The 25735-nt window shown below is 39.9% G+C and overlaps 1 protein-coding gene across 2 annotated transcripts in view; it reads left to right on the top strand.

Annotated features, from left to right (window-relative positions):
* The window catches only part of POPDC3 (popeye domain cAMP effector 3), a 79432-nt gene extending 54263 nt beyond the window's left edge, over positions 1-25169 (top strand). For both annotated transcript variants that reach the window (XM_069235418.1, XM_069235419.1), the window contains exons 3-4: positions 11328-11436; positions 22979-25169. In XM_069235418.1, the coding sequence (XP_069091519.1) occupies positions 11328-11436; positions 22979-23272 (403 nt within the window). In that variant the 3' untranslated portion in view covers positions 23273-25169. The remainder of the gene's footprint in view (positions 1-11327; positions 11437-22978) is intronic.
* The last annotated feature ends 566 nt before the right edge of the window (positions 25170-25735 follow it).

Here is a 25735-nt window from a genome sequence, read left to right as displayed (position 1 = left end):
TCATTTAAGTAAGTGGTTACTGATTATATCAGTTTCAGACATTTACCTTAAGAAACCTCTCCCCGACTTTGTTGCTCCTTCAGTCTCTCTGCCAGATATATCTGATTGAAACCTGTTAATAATGGTTTTGGTGACCTATTATAGTCTTTCGGCACATTTGATATAATTAATTTCTGCTGTTCAGCCCATTAGTATCGTGCTACAGAGAGTCTGCTCTACGTTTTTGCAATCAAATACTGCTCATTCGTTTGACTTTTTTACAAATCCTCATCAGTCATGTTGTGTGTCTAGACGTATGTAGTATCTCAAGTGGACTTAGGCCATAGGCCTGGATTTACAAAATGTTCTCATAACATTGCAAGGGAACGTGTTGCACTACGTTGCCTCTATTAGAGACAACAGAAATGTGTAATATTTTCAAAAATATGAATCACTTTAGCTCTCTTCTTGCACTGGCACAGTTGTTGCAGACTAGCACCCATGCAGGCACCCTTGTCCCACGCCCAAAGGGTGCTGCATTGTGGTCAGAGTCTAGTTTTTGTGCAGGACGGTATACCTTCCTGCACAAAAACTACTCTTAGAGCCTTATTCATCTTTGTATATGTGCTGCAGAATGCAGCATACATGCAACAAGAATAAATAAATACATTTCTCCTCATTATGCCAGCCTCAGGTAGGCAAACCATTTTGGTGCAAACCCAGGTACACAGACTTCAGTAAAACTGGATTTACGTCAAAATCCATGGGTGGGTGCACAGGAATGCCCATGCTCCACCCCGGAACGATTCCCTGAAGCACAGTCCCTTTTGTTTTTTAACTAAGCTACGCAAATCGATCTTTGTGTGTCATAGTAGGTTCGGAAATACATTTTGTTTTTCCTCAGGGTGTGTCAAAAAAGTGACGCACCTCCAACCCCAAATGTTAGTAAATCTGGGCTTTCATCCCTAACTAATACACTGACATTTTTGTCTACATGTCCACTGATTGTAGTCTAAAGATCTCTGACCAGACTATGGTTGTGCATTTTTATTTCTGGCATTCCTGTTATATGGAAACTGCTTTTAAGTCTGGCATTAGCGAAGACCTTTTTATTTTACTAATATTATATGAAGAATATTCTTACCTGGGGGTGCTTTCAGACAGTCCCCTTCAAGTATTAGTTTGTTTATTGTATCATTCACATTTTGCTTCCATACTCAGCAGAAATGCGCAAATGGTCAGCTCACTTCAGCTGCTGACTAACTTCACCGTGAGTGATGGCACTCTGCTCTTTCACAAAGAGCACGCCCTCATACAAAGTAGTTTCCTACAGTGCCAGTAACTTTTATGGTGATGTGTGCTTTTGAGCCTATTGCATGTTTGCTTTTAGCCATTTTTAGGGTCGAGCCTGCGTTGCATGCGCTTGCGCATGCGTATCGCAGCAAGACGCTTTAGGGTTTAGAAAAGGGCTCGGAGCCCTGTCGGCGTCACGTCAGTGTTTTTCATTGGTTCGTGGGCTTGCCTATTAAAATCTGCGTGCTTTCATTAGTCGAAGGCATGCATACGTCATGCCTTTTCCAGTGGCTAGCCCTCCTCGAGCGCATCGACCAAGTTCAGAAAACAAGCGAGGCTTGCTGTTTTCTGTCCGGCTCGTGGACTTCTTTTTCTCTATTTTACTAGCGCGATTTCGCTTGGCAGAAGTCGAGCGCTTTACACAGTTAATTGCACTTTTTGGGGTTACGTGCATAAATGCACTTTTGCCGGCAGGTGAAAAGTCGGGTTAGGAGTTTACAACGCTATCAGCTCTAACATGAGAAAACGCGAGACCCGTTGCATTGCAAATGCTTGTTTTAATTGAGAAGGTCACAGAATCTTTCCTGATAATAGTTATGCAAAAGCAAAACAAAACTTCACAAAGCCAAAAAGCTGGCTTCCAATGGCAGTCTATTGTCTTTGCCAGTGCGTATTCTACCTGTGAGCCTTTTTTCATGATATTTTTAACATGTACATTATGACCAGTATTGCAGCATATTGTTAAATTGTATGTACAATTACTGTTATGTTCTGTACATGTTTTTCAATCTGCATTTTTAATTGGAAATTGCTGTGAGCCTAAGGGCTTCTAAACTTTTACCTTAGTAATCTTAAAATCTGAGACTTCATTACTACTCTGCAGAGAATACCACTGCACAGGGTGGAATACTTGGTGGTGGTTTCCTTGGTGGTACTTCAGTTATATATTATATTTTTGCTGTGGGGTTGTTATTGCTTCCATCATTAAATATGGAAATTGCTAAAATACCACCAACATTGATTATGCCCCTAAAACACTACTTTGTTATAACTTGAATGTTTGGTGCCCTTACCTAAACTAAATTTCATGTAGCAGCACTTGGTAATGGTTTATGGCCAGCCCATTTTTGACTTTCCTATGGTAAATGGTTTTCATTTTCGACAGTGTAGATTCCTGATTGGGACAATTACCTCTGGTGGGAATGCCTTTACAATAAGTGTTAAAGTATTTTCCATAAACAGTAACTTTACCACAATAGAGTGGATTTAATTTAAGGTGTCTTTTAGCACTGTTAGTAGTCGCCACACTAGTCCAGGACTTTTCACTCCACTATTTACATAGTAATGGCCATGATCGTTTAAAATTACCTGGACATTTCTCCATAAATGATAGATTATAGATAACATAGCAAGCATTTCATAGTGATGCCACCAGACAGCAATGTCATGCACGTTGTGCCCTATGAAAGAGGAGGTGCATGTTGTGGGAGGGCTGAGCAGCTGCCTTCTATGCATAGGTAAATAGCACACACCCAATAAGGGCCCTCATCACCCATGTTATTGGAAGCAATGTGTCTACTTACATCACCATGTCCATTGTATGTTATTCGATGAGATGCCAGAAGGATTTGATTTACTTGACATATTTTGCACTCATGCAGTAACCACGAAGTTACTCCTATAGGATCCAATATATGAATTTGTACTAAAAAAGCATTACCATTATCCAGAATGCTGTGCCCATCCTTGGTTATTATATGTTTTGCTGCCCAGCATGTGACCAGTCATCAAGGCTTACATTGTTATTTGAAACAGATTTACTTTTTCTCGGGTTGGATAGTTTCTGGCAAACCTGTCACATTGTTCTCAATCTTTCTTTATAGCAAAGTGGTGGAAAATAGATTTTGTATGAAATAGAAACTCTTTCCAAGGACAGATCTGGCTTTTGTTTTGAGCACACATTCAAAAATTCAACATTAAAGGCCACTGAATATATTCAGGAGTTTGAGAGTGTTAATCTGACAGATTATTGCTACTGTTCCAAATTTACCATGCATGCTGATATGGCGAGCAGTAACCAACACTAACACTTGCCTTAATTTCTGAAATATCATCACAAGCTTCAAGTTATGTACTAATGATTACTCATTTATGAGAAGTGGCGGTATGCATTTAAATAAACAGTAGTGGCTTCCTGATGGACACAAAAATGCATTCTATAGCAATCTGTCACCCATATTACAATGGAAGGGCAACAATGTGCCGCTGTTTGAAGGTGAAAGGATACCACCGATACGGTGGATAAGTATTGTAAGAGACCAATGAGCGCGGTTGTCAATAAATTGCTGATGGATTTGCAAGAGTGATGCGATCAACTGATCGAGTATAAAATACCCAATGCGTTCTGATAAAAGCAGTATGTACTTTTTAAGCTTGTTTGGTATTGGTAGGACAAGTCTGACCAGAGGTAATAATGCTACATTTTACACAAAAAATGGAAAGCACAGTTTAGGCTTCTGGTGTAAAGCATCCATGCCAGCTCTGTTTCTACAACCTGGACCATGGCTGCAGGAGTATGCAACAGGGACAGATCTATGGCACGTTAGGTAGGTTTTCCTTCCACTTGTGAGGGGGCATCTTGGTGGTGGCTTATGACTATTAAGATGGATGTGCTCATATGGATGTGATAAGTGTGATAATGCAAAGTTGCTTAGTTGCATGGTCACTGAATTAAGTCCTTTTTGTTTCTTTGTTTCTTTTTGTCACTTAATGTTCTGATGCTGTAATGTGCATTTGTGCCTGAGAGGCAATAGTCCAGTGATGACTGTGAGTTGGAATCGTCCAGGCTCCCACCCAGTTTTTTTCCATTTATTTTCATTGTTTGTGTGCTCCACATGAAAGGAATGATGTGTGCATCTGATTGAAGTTCTTAGTATCAGAAATGCGTGATGTCATCATCCCTGATTGTTCAAGGGACTTGCTTTGTAGGAAGAACAAAGATTGTGATATACACCTACAGGCATTCTATGTATTTTGAGCATGCCATTGCTACTTCTGGTCCCGGTAGGTTTTTTACCTCACCTCTGAAGACTGAAATATATGTTCTTTCTCAGGATCTTCCAGAGTTTTTCAGTGACCATTGAAGTCTTTATCATTTCACAGCACAATGAATCTGGTATGGAAATTGTTTCACTGTGGCTGAACATTATACTTGTAAAAGCTAAGTTGGACATCTGCAGCAGGATCCCACCTAATAGCCAACTGGGTGATAAGATGGATTGAGATAGAAACGTTTTTATCGATATAGAATATATATTATAAATCCCTTCACATTTATATTCCTTTTCGATTAAATGACCCTTGAAACTATTGAAGAGCTAAAGAGAAACAGTTATTAGCTCTTGGTTAATTTTTAGTCTGGCTTAAAAACGTAACTGCTGTGATTTACAGTTATCAATATCTAAAAGTATTTGTCGCGTGGGCTTTCACTCCTTCCAGAGGAGTATTTCTCTTTCACCTCGCAATAATGGTAATTTTGTGCATGATCCCACCTTTTATTTAATAATTAAATTGCAATGCATTATTTAAATATAAAATATTCAATAATTATGTTTGCATTTATAATGAATGTAAGAATAAATGTTCCTATTGTTACAATATTTTTTAAATATAAAGTAGGTTAGTACATATTTTATAATTAAATATGTAATATCTCCTGATATATATAAATATATATATGTATGTATATATATATATACATATATATATATATATATATATATCTTCACACCTGTTTGAGAATTAAGTCAAGGATGCAGCACTCACAGAATTCCGTCAAACTTCTTTTATTACATGAAAAGATCTCCAACAAACTAACACCAACGCGTTTCGACCTTCCCGGTCTTGATCACGGTACCGTATTAATGGGAGTAGGTCCTTCCCTGATGCAGGCACCGACAAGAAATGAGTGTCCTTTTTTTGACCTGTTGGAGCTGATGTGTGTATATATATATATATATATATATATATATATATATATATATATATATATACACACACACATTAATTTGTTTATATTTGTAGCCATTTTGAATCATTTAAATTAATTTAACAGTATTTCCAATGGGGTTTTATTTTAAGTCCATACCACCATTATTTTCTATGGGAGGGTGCTGCAATGCCAGTGGTTGGCATGTGTAGTGCTGGACTTACTACAAAAGTGTAAGTTACTACAAAAGTGCTGTCTGTGATTACTGAAAAGTCATAAACTTACTCAAAAATGTGGCTGTGAATGCGACCCCTCCAGTTTTTTCTAAGCTGTCTGTGATTTATTCATAAGCCTTCCATGAAAAATAGTCATGCACATCTGTACATATGTAGTACTGTATAGCATGAACCTAGACAAAAAGCAGCAATGCTCTGCACTGGATTAAAGGCAGAGGTTGAGTCTAAGCGTATGATTAGGAAGGGATTAATAGGTTGTGAGAAAAGAGATTAATTATTAACTGTGTTATGAGGTAGTGGTCTTTAAAGAGGTGTGTCATCAACTCTTTCTTCACTCCTATAGGAACATACCGATAAAGGTTGATTAAATCTCTCTTAAGTTCACATGTACTCCATTATGTTACAATTTGCTCATTACACAGACCCCGTATACAGGTCTGCTCCTGTACAAAGGGGTACTGTTGAGAGGTAACCCATTAGACCCCTCATCTTTTGGTTAACCTCAGTAGCAATTCAGGTTGCTCTTAAACTGACTACTTTGCAAGCGATGTGGCAGGTGTGTAGATACAGTGTGGGTTTTCCACAGGACTCATGTCAAAACAGTATTCCTTGGCACACAAGATTCCATACATCAAATGAATTGGTCAATTAACTTTCTTTCTGCTGCTTACCATAGAACTGTGTACCCACCAAGCATCTCCCATGACCCAGGGGCTGAGCCTTCCAGAGTAGGCCCCCATCACATTAGGTTACTGTTTCTTTCTTCTACTTTTTAGCCTAAAGGGCATCGGCAGGATGTTTTTTGGTGTGCTTCTATGGATCTCATAATGGTGAAGTTACATGATTGCATGGTCAGTGAATTAAGTTTACTTTCTTCTCAGTCACATGCAATCATTATATCTCTGTCACTAATTTTTCAGGTGGGGATTGTCAATGAGTTTTTGGAAATAAGTTTGTGTCTAAAACTTAGCACAAGTAGAACCACATTACTTTTAATGGATACAAGCAGGTTAAAGTCAGGTTTTGAGCATTAGGAGCCAAGTGTCAGATGTATGGTCCTCAGAAATAGTTAGCCAGGACTGCTATTAGGATATGTTAAAGGGAATCATGCAGGCCAAATAACTGTGTTTGCAGCAACGGTAGGGGCTGTTGGAGACCCAGGCCGGGGTGGGACTATGTGCCCTAGCCACTCTCGGTATTAGGAGAGGCGGAGTCCTGTTCCACGTTCTTTTAAGCGATTAGTGCCTCCCGTGGGGTGGGAACATTTTTGTGGACTGCAATAAAGTGAGGGGCTGCTGGAGACTCAGGGTGGGGTGGAACTATGTCCCCCAGTCACCCTCAGTATTAGGAGAGACAGAGCCCTGTTGTGCATGCTTTTAAGCTCTTGCTGCCTCCACGTGGCCCATCTACAACCGTCTTCATCCGGATTAGGCTGGGCTGGTCTACAACTCTTGGCCTCTATCTCTGAACCCTCTGAAAGGTACTGTTGGCAGTTACAGGTGGAGGGAGAGGTTTTACCGCCTTCAACCTATAAAGAACTAGCCAGTTTTTTGGGACAAACTTGGTTACCCCGAAAATTGCCGACATAGAGGTCACAGTATGGGGAAGAAGAAGATGATTTGGAATGCCCTTGCCCCAGCACCCCCTGCGAAACGAACTACAATTGACTGCATGCTGGAACGTGCTGTGGGCATCATATACACTGTAACTGCCTTAGCTGAGAGAAGGCTTTCATTGAATCTTGGTCAGGGTCTGGGGTTGGGTCTGATTGCATCCTACCTTGTGAGGACTCAGCTGTTGAGTTGCGGTCGTTACTTTCTAGTGGTTCCATCTCCACTATATCGCCTCTTGTCAACAAGACTTTTTGTCAAAAGGTAGCCACCCCCCCATTGCTAGCTGGGCATGTTTTATCCTCGATCGCTCCTAGGAGAGCCAAATGTAGAAATCAGCCAAATAATTCAGGCAATAGAATAGTAACCCTGCGGCACAGCTGACTGTGGACATGGAAGCTTCCTTCTCTCACCGATCTTGCAAATAACTAAGGAGGATATTGCTAAGGTGGTAAAAGGTAGTGTGGTCAGCTTACTGGCAGGGCGTTTCATGAGATTAATGAAATTTTTGAAAATAGAGGTATCATCTTTGGTCTCACTTTTAAACACCATTGAGGAAAAGTTAGCAACCCTTGCCATGGGGATGGTCTCTTCGAACGATCCAGATACCAGCGCAAGTTGAATGGTGAACAGAGAGAAGGTGGTAGTGTTTGGATAAATGACAGTGAGGCCAACAAAGAAACTCAAGCAATAGCACAGGTTACTAAACAGAACACTTCCATACTTGGGGAAAGGGCCCTCACTAATATCAAGTTGCCAGTAAGGCCCCATTCTGCCACGGGGTCTTTTTTCTGGTGCTGACATGGGCGGTGATGACCACGTCCCAAGGGAGCTAAGCAAGGCGAGTCTTGGAAGGGATTCTATTTCACCGGTATCTGATAAGGCTGTTGTTAACCTCCCCTCAGCAGCTTGCCCTTACGTGGTAGTCTTGCTAGAGGCACCACCCCTCCAACAAGGGATGCACAAGTCTGACGGTGAGATTTATACCAAGACCTTAGATTGGCTCACACGTCACAGAGTGTTGCCTCTACACCATGCTAGTGACATCTTGATGGTTCAGAGATATGTGTGGTTAGGCCCTGACCCTAGTGATTCCCCTAGAGATTGTGTCATTGTAAATTTCAGATTTCCACTCTTGGGGCATAATCTCCTGTTCAGTCTGAGTGTTTATACTTTAGGGAGAAGTAAGATCTCTCTGGTGCCTCTCCTGTCCTTTGTACTCTCAGTCCGCCCCCCAGGGCACCCAGTTTGTTCGATTGGCTTCTGTTGCAGGGCTCAGCTATGGCCCTCTTTGTGTCCTTCTCTAGTCCCCCCAAATAATACAATTAGCCAGAGGCCATTAAGGTTACCTGCAAGTATAGCCTTCTCCCCTGCCATTCCAACATTTAGTTGATTTGAAGTACTTTCAACAATAGACTGATATCTGTTAAAGACCAGTAAAAGTGTAGATTCTAGCCTGTCTTTGGTAGTGGCTACACCAAAGAGTGGTTTTAAGGGCGGTTTGGCTAGTTCTTGCGGGGCTCAATCTTTTACAATACTCAGTTGGAATGTTGCGGGTGTAAGGTGGAAGCTAAAAATAAGGATTGGCAAGCTTTTTTCCTAGGTATGATATAATCGCCCTACAGGAGATCTGGGGTTCAGATCTGATGTGATGCGAGGGCTTGGCGTGCTTTTTTAGTCCAGCCTCGCCCTCTAATTTCCTACATATGCTTCATGTAGACCTCGTAGCCAGAGTCTGTTTGAATGCCTGTGGGGCTATGACCACTGAATTTTCCCTCAAATGAAGGTTTCAACAGGGTTGCAAAATGGCTCTGCTACTTTTCTCCATTTATATACAAAAACTATGTTCCAAGTTGACCTAGACACCCGTGGATGTCCCCAGATTGGCTCATACTCCGGTCCCGGCTCTCTTATATGCGGATGCTCCTGTGCTGCTGGAACATACTCCAATTGCGCTTCAGCTAGTTGGCTGTTTTGTTTCTTTTATGAGTAGTTTAGATTTTAACTCTAATTATGGGAATTCTCACATGAAGGCCTGTGGGTCAGGCAAGAGTAACATCGCCAGGCTCACAATTAAGGGTCAGTCTCTGTGTAGTGTTAATGATTTTAGCTGTTTAGCTGTCAATTTTAACTCTAAGGTGTTTCAAGCATGTCTAAAACTGAGTAGAGCGGCTGGTGCACTATTTAATTTACCCAGTAGAGGGATGAAGGGTTCTAATCTCCCTCTTCTAAATATTTACGATGCTCAGTGCATCCCCGCTGCTATGTATGGGGCTGAGATTTGGGGATTTTGTAATAGCTGGTCCCTTCACACTGAGGAATCCCACTTTTGTCGGTTGCTGCTCTTGGCACCTCTATCTAGATCAAGTTTCATTATGCATTCAGAGCTTAACTTACAATTTATTGCAGATAGTGTTAGCAGTATCCCTATGCAGGGATAGAATAATGGATTGCCTTAGATAAGGGTCGTTCCATCCGTGGATCAACTTTATTCAGAACATTTTGTTTACTGGGATTGGAGGACCTTTTTACGGCTCGGGCAACTATTAGAAGAGGCGACAAGTTGAAATTAAGGCTTCATTTTTTCAAGTATTGTACCGTAAATAGACTGAAATCTAAATTTCTTTTTTAATATCTTACATTTTTACAGATCCTTTGAAACTTGTGAGCCCATGTTATTTATATATGTCCTTACCCGTCATGAATTGGGAGAAGTCTCTTTTGTTTTGCTTTAGAGCGGGCACAGTGTGAAGGTTACTGTACTTTCGTGGCAAAAGTAGCCCATTTGGGGATCCTGTCCTACCTTGTCCGTGTGGTGATTGGGGGAGCAGCCTTTGTTACATATTATGTTCTTTTGTAGATTTTTTAACTCTCATTTGAGAATTTTTCTTAAACCTTTGTTAAAAAAGTTGGGGCGCCGTAAGTGTAGAGAAGCGTGTTTTCATCTACAAATGTTGACTGATGAGGAAATATGCCTGAGTGTAAGTTCCTTTCTCCTTTCTGCATTAAGATGCAGAAAATCCATGGAAGGGGAGGATGGAATATAGTTAGTCATTCGCAATGGTAGGTGCCCTTATGGAATGTTTGGATTACTGTCCATTTTAGGTTACCTTTTTTAGACTTTTATTTGGTTTTATTTATATGTGTGCCTTGTACAGATGTGGGATCTGTGAGCGAATATGGTTGTGATGAGTATTGCTGCTATTGTATTTAACTATGAACTGTAGTTGAGTTTGTTATGAATTTTACCGTTTATTGTGTGATGAAATTGTTTTATTTTATTTTATGGTCAGCCCTTGACCAAATAAAGATTTATGACATTTGAATTTGAACTGTGTTTGTGATTACATCTAACTGAATTGGAATTATTTTTGATTATTTGCTGTGTTGCCTTCCTTTGCAGTAACACTTCTCTGCTTTTATCTCTGTACATACACCAAGAAGGGAGAGAGCCAGCTTGTACACCAAGGAAACATGTGAGCATATGAAATATATACCACCTCACCTCTCAAGATTGCCTCACCCCTATTTGACTATGCTGTTAGTCATTACAAACGATTTGAAAGTACCTGGGCATAGCCCAGACACCTAACAAAAATAAACTCAGACCATGCTTTAAATCAAGTTTCCTGAAACTGTAAAATTTTGCATTTCATGTGAAAATACCCTGATTTGAAAACACATCTTTGAATCAGACCCTAAAACAACACCAAGAGTTAGAAATTCAAAGAAATCCATTGACAGATGAAGGAACATTACACACCAGAGAAATACTGTTACATTTAGGTCATAGCTTCTGAAGTAAAGATGTAGCTATTGCTTTGTCGGTTGTGTAGGAAAACAGTGATTATTGAGTGGGAATTTATTGAGTGGTGCAACATGGGAACAGAGGCATGGTAATGTGCAGAGGAGCACATGAACGAGGTGTCTCATTTGCCATCCTGTCTCCAGGATTGCCAGGTTTTACTAATGCCAAGGATCCTAATGTCTAACATTTCTAGACTTTGCTTGCAGAATAACTTCTCTTGCCCTGTAGCTTCTTGCTTAGCTACATTTCCTGGTTTAGATGATTAGGACTTGCTTAATGTTAACAGTTGTGAACCTAACTTGTTATGATTTGTTTAGGGTGTTATATGAAGTGTTAGACCAGATATAATTATACCTTAGTCTTGTCAATTTTCCAATTATATACTGCTAATCCTTACTACTATATTTTGCTAGGATCAGAGTGACAGTTGATGGAGAGTTTCTGCATTATATATTCCCACTCCAGTTTCTGGATTCTCCTGAATGGGATTCACTTAGACCGTCAGAAGAAGGAATCTTTCAGGTAATTTATGAGACTGTTTAGAAGGGTCATATGTCTCCAAAATTTGTCATATTTGAGTACATTCAGTCTTAATTCATGTTCATCTTCACTTATTCATTTGTTCCATAACTGGTCTATTGTGTCTTCTTTAATGAGTGTGTGTACTATTGTATTTTACATTTATGCATTTTTCAAATATATATGTTAGAGTGCTAGATTAATCCTTTTCAAAGATACTTGAGGATACAATAGGAATTTAGGAATAATGAACAAACTCCGTGTATTTATTCATTTTCTACTGTTAACAATGTGTAACTGATGACTGAAGGTTTTACCATAAACATTCAAAAGTCATCAAGTGTTTCACTTGCTGTCACTGAGTCTATATAGTACATTTGTCAATGAATTTTGTTTGGTCATTGTATTTTATTGCCCAAGAGTATGCATTACCGAATAAATGGGCATAAGTCATATGCAAAAAACTATTATTTATTTATAATAATTGTTAGAAACAGTTTTCCAGCTTCAAAGTTTTACAAGGCACTAATTTAAATAGGTTTTTAATGTGTTTTTTCTCTGCACAGAAAACCAATATGTTGAATATCCTCACATTATTTCGAGGTTATGTCAAACATAAAGGGTAAATTGGTGGACGACTTGGGGTTTTCCCAGTGGCGGTCGGTAATATTAGGTGGGAGGGGTTGGATGGAACACACAGGCACAAATGCACACTTGCACTCATTCATTTACACGTGTGCACACACATCCATTCACAACATGCATTATCAAATATTCAAACACACATGCATGTACCAAACATTCTTTTAAAAAACACACACTTAACTTCAGCTCTGCCTCGGAGGTCCCAGGAGAGTTGGGACTATTGCCTTCCCTCACTGGCTAACCTAAGGTCAGCCAATGAGGGAAGGCAGCAATCCCAACTCGTCACAGAGTGGGATAAGGTCAATGAGACTGCTGAGCCCACCCCACTCTGTGACAAGGTATTACTGCTTGACATTCGGCCCTGGGCACTTCAGGGCTTGAAACTGAAGCAACGGGGTCCAAAGCATTCAGTGACGTCCCCCGTCATCATGAGGAAGCGGGCCTCGAGGCACCATTGCTAGGCTGAAGAGGTCACGCCCGCAGAGTTCAGCTCAGGCAGCCGGGAGCCTGTAATAGCGCATGTCTAACTCCCAGTTGCCTGACCTGAAAATGAAGAGTGTCTGTCAGGTTAACTTTTGCTCAGCCTCACTGACATGCTTCTTGATGGGCAAAAGGTGGGGGGTGTTGCCCCTCAGCCCCAAAGGACTGGCCGCAGCTGGGTTTTCCCTAGCTCTAAGATCATTCATCTTAACAAACTGGCATAAGCAATGAGTTATCAACAAATTACTCATTTTAGGCAAAGTGAAAATCTGCACTGCAAAGATAATATAAAAATATTGCACTGGCTATCAAACACCCAGAGCTAAAGCAATGTGAGAGACCAGGTTCACTTAGAGGCACTGCGATTCTGAAACTGTGGTGGTGTATTATCAGTATTTGAAAGTGAGAAATCAAGGCATGCCTATGAGTGGAACAAATTAGCTCTGTGATCCTACTGGGTCTAACTTTAATTTCTTTGCAAAATGACAGCAACAAAAATATTTTTGCCTTCTAATTTTACTATAAAATGAACAATGCATACTACCATTAATCAGCAAATGAAAAACTACTCTGTTGGCTAGCAGCTTTTCGTAGTGGGTTCCTTAGAAGATAGGTTTACCTATTTAGTACCGACATTCATGAATAGTTCTGTTATAAGCTTTTACATTGTGTGAATTGTACTCCGATTGTGAACAATATCTTCTATGGTAGCATGTCAGAAAATACATATAATAGGCAATGCACTCATAGAGAAATGTTTTTGAATGCACATGCTGGCCATTAGCAACTACCATTAGAAGGGCTGATTTTAGAGCCGCTTGCATACTAAATTAGCAATGTGCATTACGTTTGAAAAGATTACAGCCAGCTACCACATTGAAAATACAGGAAATATTATATTACTATTACTTGTCCCAACAGTCAATTTAGAATTCCCTATTGGTTATGTTATTAAAGTTTGAATTTGTATGTTCCCTTTTTATCTGTTAATGTTGTACTATCAACTGAGACATTTTTGTTTTTCTAGGGTAGAGTATTTGATTAACAATTACAGATCACTAAACAGAAGTGCATCAAATTCCGCATTTTAAATGAGACCAAACTATCGTTTGACACACATCTCCACCTCAGCTCCCACCCACAGACAATCTCGCCAGCTAACGTACTAGCTGGCACAGTGTGTATACTGATTGTGCCATGGGGATACCAGGCAGAGGTACACATTCACTCTGACCACTCTAGCCAAACAGAAGGCCAGTGCCACACAAACTGTAGTCATTATCATCCATATAGTCTTCCCAGGGTCAATGTGGGGCCTTTACAAAGGTCTATTTTCTTATTGAGGATTTTGAGTTCTTATAAAAGTCCACATGTTGACATATAGCTCCGCAAAGCAATTGTTGGGGTTAGTTGAGAGTTTGAAAATCTGTTGAATGCAAGGTTTTTACCTATTACCAGTATTTATAATGACTACCCTAGTAATCTCATGTTTTCTACTGTATGTCAGCCAAAAAAGTTCAATTTCCAGACGTTTCCAGAATAAGAGCTGTTTGGATTCTGTTCTCAAGGTAGAGTTCATAACATTCCAGGATGGAACAGTCATAACTTCCCATCGAGTAATTTCATCTGAGAGTATGAGATTTCTATGCTCACTTCTGGTACCACAACTAGCATCATGAAGATTTCAATGTAGGGCTACTGGAATTATGCAACCATGCAGGACCTACATTTGACAGAGGGCTTCTAGAATTATGCTACAAGTAACAATGGCTAATTGTGCAGTGTGTTGTGCAGCAATGTGTGATCAGACTGTGACACAGGATTGACAGGATTACGTTGTAAAAGAAGCAATTTATGCAACACAGTCTGTGGCATTGTTATCAAGCTATAATGACATTTGAACACAAATTGGCTCAATGATATGAACATTGACAGCTTGAAATACCCATTGCCAAGTCACTTGAATTAAACTTCACCGGCTTCCCTTGTCCACCCACACCATCTTCAAACCCAGCTGCATATTTTACAAATCCAACACGATCAGCACTCTTAACTATTATCTGGCTAACAAGGCCACCGTCTCCGGTGACCCTTCGATATCTGCAGCCAGGTCTACTTCTTCAAAGGACCTAGTATCCGAGAGAACATCTCTGTATCTATCAAGATGGTCTTAATCCTGCTCCAGTTTAGGAAAGAAACATCATTTTATACGTTAAAAAAATCTCATTGTATAACAAACAAAACTGCTTGATAAAGGAAGTCTAAACATCGGTTTAGGTGATTTTGAACATTTATTTAGAAGTGCTACACATTAAAAAATATAACAAACATGCCCAATGCTCATATGAACAGATTGTGAGTGATACAGGTGCCAAACGTGCCCAATAAAGTATTCAAATGCAAAAAGTTGAAATAAAATTGCACTTCTTTTACTAATGTTTTTATCTCGTTTCAATTCTGCTGAGTATTTTTGGGCCATCATCCAAACATACGAAGGTGGAGAATCAGTACGGATTTCCAAAAATTAGAAATGAGGAAGTAGTATTTCAATGGATCAGTAAAAAACTAGTATAGTAACAATTGAGCTGAAAAAGTAAACATGTGCTGTTTAATGGAGTTCAGGAGTGTGTCAGTCATTCACACAGTCCTATAAAAAAATACTTCTATGAAACTCATAAATCAGGTGAGCGAGAGTCATGCAGGTGCACGACACATATAAGAGTCTGCTTACAATGTGGCAAAGGAGGGATATGTAAGAAAAATTGACACAAGTCAATAAAAAGATGGGCGTAAGTACAACAAAAAACGGTAACCCATAATGCTCATTCCTCACATCTAAGGAAAAAAATGCTTGACAAAATGTTGTTGATTTGATTGCCAATGCGTCGTCCAGATAAGCAATTTAACTGTGTAGTTCAGGAGTAAAACGTATTAATTATACTTGATAGAATGTGTGGGTTGTCCATTCCTAGTTACTAAAAGAGGTGAAGTCATTGATGCAATTCAAAAGGGCGACATGAGTGAACATTACTTCCATAATCTGGAAACAAAACAAGGTGTCCTGAGCATCAGAGCCTCCTTGAATTGGCTGATACATCAGCCTAGTGATGTCCCCCGAGTTATGGGCTGATGTTTGAGTAAGTAGTTGGCATTTTAGATGTACATGTCAAGTCTTAGACGGAATTTCAGTGAGGGACAAACTTTGAGTCCAGTAACTGGATAGTACAGTGACATCAAATGATAAGCTTGCTGACATCAAAAGGCAGAATGAGGAGGTTATCATTCTGAATATCTAACCTATTTAAGAAAATAAATAGAAAAACAACAAATAATAACATGGATACCCAGAAAATCCCATCCAAAATGCTGATCATTTCACGGAACGAACATGGATTTCGACAATTTATAATATAAAAAATAAACAAAGCATCAGTGTTGTAAAGTCAGATGACATACATGTTGAAGTTACGGCTTGGAAGGGGGTCAGGGTTCTAGATACCAGAGTGTGACCATTAAGGGGACCCAACTGTTGGCAACTTGAGCAATCAAAAAGAAAACTATTCAAGGAAACCAAAAACAGGAAAATGTGCAAAAACTGGTTTTCAGTTCAAAAACTACTTCAGAAAAGTCAGTGTGTCAAAGCGGTAACATGTATGGACATACATGCTGATTGATAAATCACAAGGGGATTTTTTTGGGGGAACAGCATGGACCTAAGGGTTAGGGTCAAAGGATCAGCATTCATGAGTTTTTTTTAATTTGTATAGAACAAAAATATTGTTTTTTTAAGCTACCGTTTACAGGACTGGTTTGACTGATTCATATGAGTGGAAATAAGCCATCCCTAGGATCACAAGTAGTAGAAAGTAGTGATGTTAATATGTTTGATACACATATATCATAATGATGGAAAACCATACATCTACATCTAAATTGCAATGCCTTAATTTAAACAAAGGGAATAATTGATGACCATTTTATTCCATATGAATTAAGAAGGAAATCAGCATATCCCATTTCTACCCATGTTTCTTTAAAAAATAATAATGTTATTCTAATCCTCTGTAGAACTCAACCCATGATAAATAGAGCCACACTGATTGATCCACTTGCACTCCAGGATTCCTGGCATTGATAACAAAGTACTGCCTATGTGCTGCATTTACACCTGGTCAATAACTTGTCACTTGTTATCATTTGGAGTCTTATTTAAGGTATCTGATCCTGCTCCTACATTAAACAATTGATATTTCAACTTTTTTGCATTGTGTGTCCTGCATATATTAGCTTACAAGAGCACAATATGGTGTAAATCACATTGATGGAATTACAGGTAGTAAAGTGAGTAACCATGTTTGTGACACTGCTTTATGTAAACGTCCTAGGGCCTGATTCACAAAGGTAAACCTACACTTCTATGTAGGTTGAAGATTGTTTGCTATTCACGAATGTATTTTACTAGTAGTATGCTAACGGCTGTGGAGTCTCCGCATATAAAAAGATAGGACTGTCCTATCTTTCAATGTACGAAGACTCCACCGCTGTAAAGATATTACTAGTAAAACACCTTTGTGAGTAGCAAACAATCGTAAACTTATGCAAACGTGTATGTTTACCTTTGTGTAAATTATAAGTTTGCCTATGTGTGAGGACTCCACAGCTGTAAAGATACTACTAGTAAAATACGTTTGTGAATCCCAAACAATCGTAAACTTACACAAAAGTTTAGGTTTACCTTTATGAATCAGGCCCACAATGTTGCATGTAAACAGTACAAAGGCCATGATTAAAGTGACCCAAAATTGTGGAGAGACCCCAGCTACCCGTAATAGAGGGATCCCCAAGTGTAGGGTTACGACCATGGGCAAGGTGGCACATGAGATTTTTTAAATGGTTAAAGGCAATGTAGGAGGATCTAGCTATAGGCCACTAGACAGCGGCTTAACACAGGCCCCTGCAGTCCTTGTGGCCCAAACTCTTTAAGACGCCTCCAACCCTTCAGCAAGGCCACCACATTCATTCCAAGTACAATGTATACCCATGAGACATGGGACACTCATGGCCACTCATCATATCCTGCAGGGAATGCACATCATTTTGCATTACGCTACTGCCACTAGTGGTCCAGGTATTCCAGTTTTTATGGTTTTCACAATTTGTTTTGGTACTGGGTAAAAAGTACTTTCATTGGCTAGTCTGTCCGGTTGTTTCTCTTTAGTGATAAGTAATGTTTCATGTGGATAATATGTCGCAAGCTTCATAGAACTCTTTACCAGACATCTTGGGTACCTTCTCTCTTCTAATTCCTTGCATGATAGTAAGTGAGTAATCAACTCACCACTTGTAGTTCTTGCAAATATGCAGGAATTGACCAAAAGGAAGGCTGTGGCCCTCATTTGGACTTTGGCTGTCAATTTCACTGACCGCCAAAGCCCAACCCGCCAGACAACCACCAGTGCTGCCGGTCAGCAGACCACCATATTACGAGTGCTGGCTGCTTTCTGCCATTATTGAGGCAGAAAGCAACCAGCAGTCGTGCTGGCGGTCGGCGCTGCAGGGGCGGTTCCCTCGGTCGCACCACCACCGTAATATGGCCTGGCGGAGTCCTGCTGCTGTGGTGGTGACTGCGAGGGAAGACTGCCAGGACCCATCCCCTCCTGGGTGTCCCCATCGACTGAGAAGGTAAGTGGGCGTCCGAAAAGGGGGGAGGAGAGGGTCTGTGTGTTTGGGTGTGTGTTTGCGGAGGAAGGTGCTTTATGCGTGCATTTCTGCGAGTGAATGTAAATGTGTGTGTGTGTGAATGTGCGTGTTTATGGGGGTGTCCGTGGATGAATGCGAGTGATTGGGGGTGTCTGTGTGGATGGATGCGAGTGAGTGAGGGTGTCTGAGTGCATGTATGCCTGTGCTGCATGCGTGTGTATGTCAAGGCATGCGAGCATGAAGGGGTGGAGGTTTAGAGTGCTTGGACGGGTGGGGGGATGTGTGGGGACATGTGTGTATGTGTGTGCCGATGACAGGAATGAAGATTCTTGTCGCCGGGTACATGACCAGCAGGGTTTTTGTGGCGGAGTGACTGCCATGGAAAGCCAGGCAGTGTGCAACCTCATAATCCGGACGGCAGACTGAGGCCTGCCACCGGGTTGGAGGTGCTCCCACCAGCCGCGGTGGTGCGACCGCACTAGCGGGCCAGGCGGGGTTGTGGAAGCTTGCCATCTGCCAAGCCACACAACTCTTAATGTGGCGGTCCTTACCGCCGGCTATGCGGCGGAAGGACCACCACAGCGAGTGCCTCGTAATGAGGGCCTTTGCCTCAGAGCAACCTGATGCTTACTTGTGTTTTATAAAAAGGTCTTGTTTTCAGTAGGTTTTCTAAAATGAGAAGTGCTTAATAAACTTGATACTCATTTTATAGTAAGATTCAAGAATTCATTGGAAGTGTTACAATAATGTATGGTAAATTTAAGACCAGGGATGCTGAATTGGGCCTTTCATAGACTAGTTGAAAATGTTCTAATTTTCATTTTAGATCATGAAGGAATCACCAACAAACCATAACCAAATATATTTGAGGAAAGGATTCATATCATTGACTCTATCTCTCTAATTTATCCACATATGTAATGGGAAAGGTTGGTACAAAACAAGTAAAAGTAGAAGTCCTGTTCACTTGTAGATAGTACTCGCAAACTGTAGATCATTTTAGTAAGTGCTATTTTAATAAGAGATAGCCGGAAGCCTTAACAATGCAGCATCCAAATTGCACTCCATGGCAAAATTGCCATCTTTCTGAATATTGTTGTAAAACGAGTCAATGTCTATACAGAGTAACAATTCTTGACTTGTATCAAAATACAAATCTTCAGTTTGATTGATAAAGGCACTACTATCTCTGACATAAGTGAGAGTTGAGGAAGCTATGTTCTTAATTAAAAACAAATCAATTTATTTCCCAGTAGGTTCTAAGATGAAACCACAGCCTGAAAGAAGTAGCTGTCCCAGGTGGTTAATCAGGATTTTAACGAATTTTTTAAAGGGTGTAGAGTTCCGGGGCATGTGGGGTTGGAATTTTAAAAACAAGATTTTTTTTATTGTTGATGATACTACCTTATTTAGCCTGGGTTGTGAGTTCAAAAATCTCTTTCTTCAAATCTTGTGACATTTATTCTTCACAAGCACGTGGTATTGAGTTTGACTGATTAGTTTTCTGAGTATTTATGTCTTACATTTTGCTGTGTCCTGTATCAGTGTTTGAGTCCATTAGTAGATGGTTTGATAATTATTGTGATGTTGTTTTTAAGGGCCTTGGGGACTATTCTCTCTTCTTTATGAATGTTGTAGCCTACAATTAATGGGACACTTTCTGTTTTGAAATTTCCTTGATAATAAGGTTTTTAAAAGTCAAACTTTTGGATTGCATAGGAGTGACAGGTAGGTTAAATATGGAAGGGGGCCTCAAGCTTCTGTTATTATCACAGGTGGTACTTGGTTTCTCTGCAGAAAAAGGTTTTGAATATGATTTTCTTGAAAAAATAAAACATTTATTTGTATATTGAATACTTTACTTCAGTTGTTAGAAACGATAACCCTTTCCTAAGGATAAAAATTATCATTGATGACAAAATATGTTCAGAAAATTGAAGATGGGAATTTCTTCATCTTTATTTCCTATTGTCGTTTCACACCCATGGGGTTAGTTTTTCTGCTGATGTATTTAAAGGGTTCAGAATCAACTTCAGAGCAAGTAAGAAATCTCTTTTGTTTGGATCTGCACCAGTTGTAACTGTGCTCAGTTGTTTTATAATGCTGGCTGCCCTTTCGGACATTGATGTCAGCAGGTACTTTGCCTGACTTCTCTACACTGGTGGTGAGTGTATTTCTGGTATTATTACTTCTTGTCCAGGTTTGTCCCCTGAAATGATTTGCGTTTTTGGATGGGCTCCTTTTTTCATTATTTACATTAAAAATTGTTCTTTCACTTATGAGTGCCCTCTGTAGATTACATGTACACTTCTAGAGCACTAATCTGCCGCTTCTTGCTTTTGATGTCAGCCTGCGTACCTTCTGATATCACTGAGCTCGAAGTTTGTGCTGCCTGAAAGTTATTTTTGAGGCTATACGTTTACATCTAGAATTCTAACTACTCACTCAAACATCCACACGTATGCTCGGGCACGTCACTATGCTCACTCGCTGACCCTTTCAGCAAGGCTTTGATGCGCAGACCACATTTTTATTTTTCCAATCTAAAGAGGCAACGTCGACTCATGTAGTCTGTGTGAATTGCCTAACTGATGCAGAATCAGTAAGCACACTTTCTTTTAGTATTAGGAATGGGCAAGTAGTCTTTTTTATCTAGAGTACTTAATCTTCAAACCTTGAGCTATACAGTTACAATTGCTTGTCAGGACCTCACATTGGCAATCTACTCATGTTTTCTGGAACCTTTTGTCCATTGAATGTAAGTAATGAGTTTTGTGCTCTTATCTTTTTTGTTGTACTTCTACCCATATTTTGTATTAAGTTGTCACCTTTTTCTTAGGTGTGCCTCCTCCACCACCCTGTAAGTAGGCTCTCACATGTGGGTTGTCCACATGCATGATTGTCGCCGAGTTTCAGACATGTATCTTTTTCCTAGAACTATGTGAATGGCTGCCTACACTTTTTATCTTTACAAATCAGCATGTACACGTATTTCTGCTCATTCCTCACTATACTTGTTTTTTTATTCATCCATTGAAATATTGCTTCCAGTTTTTTTTATTTTGGGTGTCTGTGCTTAGCCTCCACCTTCTTCAGTCTTGATTATGTATGGACCGTAATTTACTCAGCAGAGTTGACACATCAACATTAAATGCTCCCCCATTCCTTAAAGAGTTGGGCAGGGACCCCGTCCAGCAGAGCGGTGCGGCCTCATCAGGTTCTGACCTGGTTTGGGGGGCGCTGACCTGGGGGAGGGGGTGCTGTGTTGAGCAATAGCTTTCGAAACTTGTGATTTAAAAGCACCTGCTGAAAAGTTCCTTGCTCGTCCAGCCTTGAGGAAACAATTACAATTTCAAGTTATCTCGTGTGATTAATGTTCCTGCTAGGGAGAGAGAGAGATTGGAGTTTTGTCTAGCAGCAGTTTTGACTGGCCATAAAGTAAGGTGGAGGGTTAAAGTGCCTGCTTCAAAAAACAGAATTATATTTTATGTGGATTACTGAGTGGATTAGTAAAGCCAACTTTTACAAGCGCTGTAAAACAAATGAATGTGTGTGAGAGAGGGAAAGATGAGGGGCACATTTTTCAGGTGGTAGTGAGTGAATCCGAGGAGGTGGCCATGGGGTGGTGGGGCGCCAAAAAAGAGTGGCGCACAGGGCGCCACCAGCGCTAAAGCTGGCCCTGCCGTCGTGGCTGCACTTGCAGCCCAAGCTCCAAGTGACTTTAACAACCAGTAAACTCATGTCTGATTTTCCTGCACCTGGGAAATCCAGGTGGCGGAACACTGGGACATTTATAATTAAGCCTTAACCACCCTGGCGTACCACTGCACTCAACTCGTAATAACAGCCTTTTAGGTAAAATGGCTCATCCTGTCTCAGCCAGATGTTCCATATCCCTTCCAATGTGTGACCCAGAAATCCTGCATAATGAAGGAAGTATTGTGGTAGGCAAAAAGAGAAAATGACAAAGGATTAAGGCCCAGATTAAAGACTGCCTAGCGCCTCCTTACGCCACATTAGCGTAATTTTTTATTACATTAATGTGACCCAAAAGACCAAATTCACCACCCCATATTTAGGGGGTGACGCAATGCATGCATTGCACCACTTTGCAACCTCTTGCACCATATTATGCCTGCGTTAGGCATAACCGATGCAAGGGGATTTTCCCCCTTAAGGGGACCACAAAAATGGTGCAGTGGAGTCTAAGAGATTCCATTGTGACATTTTTTGCGGCTAATTTTAACACCTGCACAGAGCAGGCGTTAAAAGGGGGCATAACATTGTATTCAATGGTCCCCTATGTACTCTGCAGGATCCTGCACAGTACATCAAGAGCGTCAAAACTTTTTACACTATTGCCCCTACCCTGTGGCATGCGCACACATGGTGGCATTAGGGGGCGCAAGAAAAGTGCTGCTGCATTGGATGCAGCACCATTTTTCTTAAATTCGGCCCTAACTATTTTGGAAAGTGAAATGAGGCAACAATTTTAGTGAGAAACCACAAAACATTGGGTACAGCCTATTAGACGTTTGCAGCTATGGCCATAACATCAAGCACTGTAAATATCCATTTTCAATATTTTACTGTTTCTAGCACTTCTTGATTTCTTAATTTCTTAAATGGTGCGGAGCAGATACAAAGTTTTAAAAATAACATGAATATCCACGTTGCACTGCATTAGAAATAATTCCATGTGTAATATACTGTTTTGCAGGTGACCCTCATCGCAGATACAGACTGTCGATATATTGCATGGAGGAGAAAGAAACTGTACTTGTTGTTTGCAAAACACCGCTACATTTCACGACTCTTTTCAATTTTGATCAGAAGTGACATTGCAGACAAACTTTATGCCTTGAATGACAAGGTTCACGTGGGGAAGGGACTACGATTCGACATCAGGTTACCCAACTTCTACCATGTAGCAGTACCGGATTCGACTGATCAGCACTTAACAGAACAATTGCACAAAAGTTCACCAAGACAAAGCACACCCAACTTGCTTTGACTTGCTGCTCTTCAGTTCTGCCTCTATTAATCCCAGCTTTTTATGGGACACACGAACAATCAGCATCATTGGATATTAATTCATGGTGAACTCAATGCTGACTTGAAGTGTTATTTGCCATATTCTTGATTGGGATATGTTTTCACGTACTGTAAATTAATTGGCTTTGCTTACTCTCTTCTGTTTCCCACCTTACATAATGTAGCAATTGAGTACAATTATTGTTTTTAAACTGCAAGATTTCAGGGTTCGTTCCTTATAGATATTCGTGAAAAGCAATGAGTAGAGCAAACGTTAATGTCATGTTTACTGAAATTGGAATAAGATATGGATTTTTATTGTTATGAAGATCTGAAGGATGTAATGCTTTTTGCAGGAAGTCTTAACCTCATAACGATTGGCAGGTTGTGCCCATCTCAGCCATCAGTGCCCATTTCTGCACAGTTCACAAACATGAGTGTTAGAGACAGCTATTAAATGCAGATTATTATACAGTTCCTAAATGGATTGCTCTGTGACCTTGTCATGACTGAATTAAGGAATTAGTTGGCTATTTTGTCTGCCACCTTTCTTAATTGTGTAGCCTTCCCATAGAGATGTCAGATTTTATTTTTGCAACGAGAAGGAAGACGTACCATCTGTTTGAATACTTTTAATTGCCTCATTCTCATCACATTGACAGCTGGAAAATTGTGAAGCATCATGGATTAGCCAATTCATAGAGTACGTTTGTCAAACAAAGTTTTGCAAACGGTTGCCAGTAGTGGTACATGAAAAACATATTAAGTATATTATTATTTTATAACATGCTCTTAATTTCCAGACCAGTGACTGGGAGAAGTATTCATTGTCAGAGTCTTTTTTATGTTTCTGATAGGCTCAATCCATTCAGATTTGAAAGCATTATGCAGGTAATAAATGTGGAACTCCTGAAAGATCCATGGTTTGGACAAATCCTTGAAATTGCTGCATCCAAATACCTAATGGAGATAGCACTTACTAACTGCTATTTCCACTTTTCAAGACAATGGAAGCTGAGTTCTGGGATATTCCACTAACCCAGCAGCATGGTTGAGGACTGTATCACAATGGAACCGCTTCATTCACCTTGATGTAATTGTGTATTAACTGAAAGACTCATCTGATGTGCCTGAAACTCACGGCATTATACCATAGCAGTTTGATGGGATCTCTTTTTTGCTAGTAAAATGTAGCCTCGGTAAAGATTTAGATGCCAAGAGAAACAGAGTCACAACATGTGAATGGTGACCATACTGGTTTTTAGGTGTTTGCCCTCATTTTATTGATGCATTTTGTTTTAAACAGGTAATTTCAAGGGTGTGCGCACCATGTCGCGCCTGGTGATCTCCTGAAATTGCGAAGATATTACAGAGAAAGATAAATGCAACAGACAGGGCAAATAAACATCAAATACAGGAAATTTTAGAAATAGTATGTGCATACTGCCAAGCATTACCCGCTGTATTTATCACACTTGATGATATTTACATGTTCATTAGAGGCAAACCTATTTTTCTGATGTTGGGCTTTGAAAATATTTTGCACTCACCAGAATTTAAATGAAAATCAAATGAAATGGCATTTCTACTGCTGCAGTAAATAAATCCTGAAATAAAATGTATTTACGTTTTTCAACGTGCTTACCAAACCAAGTTCTTAAAATCATACATTTCAGTCTTAAAATTATTTGAATGATTTTATGCCAGCCCACGTATGAGAAACCTAGTGTTGCGGGGCTTATTTTATGTTCATTTTAACATCTTAGATTTGTTGCAGATGAATGTGTTGTTCTTTTCTTTAGAGGAGGAGTGAGTTTCATAAATTGCTTTAGAAACAGATAACCTATTCTCATCAATAAAGTGAATTCGAAATTTCATCTATTTGTTCCTTGTTTTTAATGATTCACCCCCTTATTACAGACTGTGTTGCATCATAGCACTAAAAGAGTCGAGCTTTTGTGTTATTTTGCATTTTTATTAGATTAGCTCAAGCAAGAATACATATCTTAAGCATTTCTGTTATAATGCACAGCAGGAATGTATTGATATGGTATGCCTTTCTTTTTCTTTCACCCCCATTGGGAGGATATGACTAGTAATTGTGAGCTGAGGACAGTTGATAAAGAGACCAATTACCTTAGTTAATAGGGTCTTGCTGTTAGTATATTTTGTAGGACATGGACAGGCCACAGTAGGAAAGGGAATGTGGTCTCTTGAAGATTACACGATTGTGGGAGTACTATTTCCTACATTCTTTTTAATTACACTAAAGGTCTGTAAAGAAATATCTAGCCTTCCTTCTGTCATTGCTTTGATATCCATTTAAAGGGATCAGAGAAAGACAAGGGCCAACATGATTGCACACCATCAGTTCTACCCTCAATATCACTTCCTATCACATGGAACTAACCGTTTCTTAAAACATTACATTGCAATGTAATCT

Source organism: Pleurodeles waltl, chromosome 5 (genome assembly GCF_031143425.1).
Source record: "Pleurodeles waltl isolate 20211129_DDA chromosome 5, aPleWal1.hap1.20221129, whole genome shotgun sequence".
NCBI lineage: Eukaryota > Metazoa > Chordata > Amphibia > Caudata > Salamandridae > Pleurodeles > Pleurodeles waltl.
Note: the sequence above shows the minus strand (reverse complement) of the source record. Positions and strands in the feature narration are given on the sequence as shown.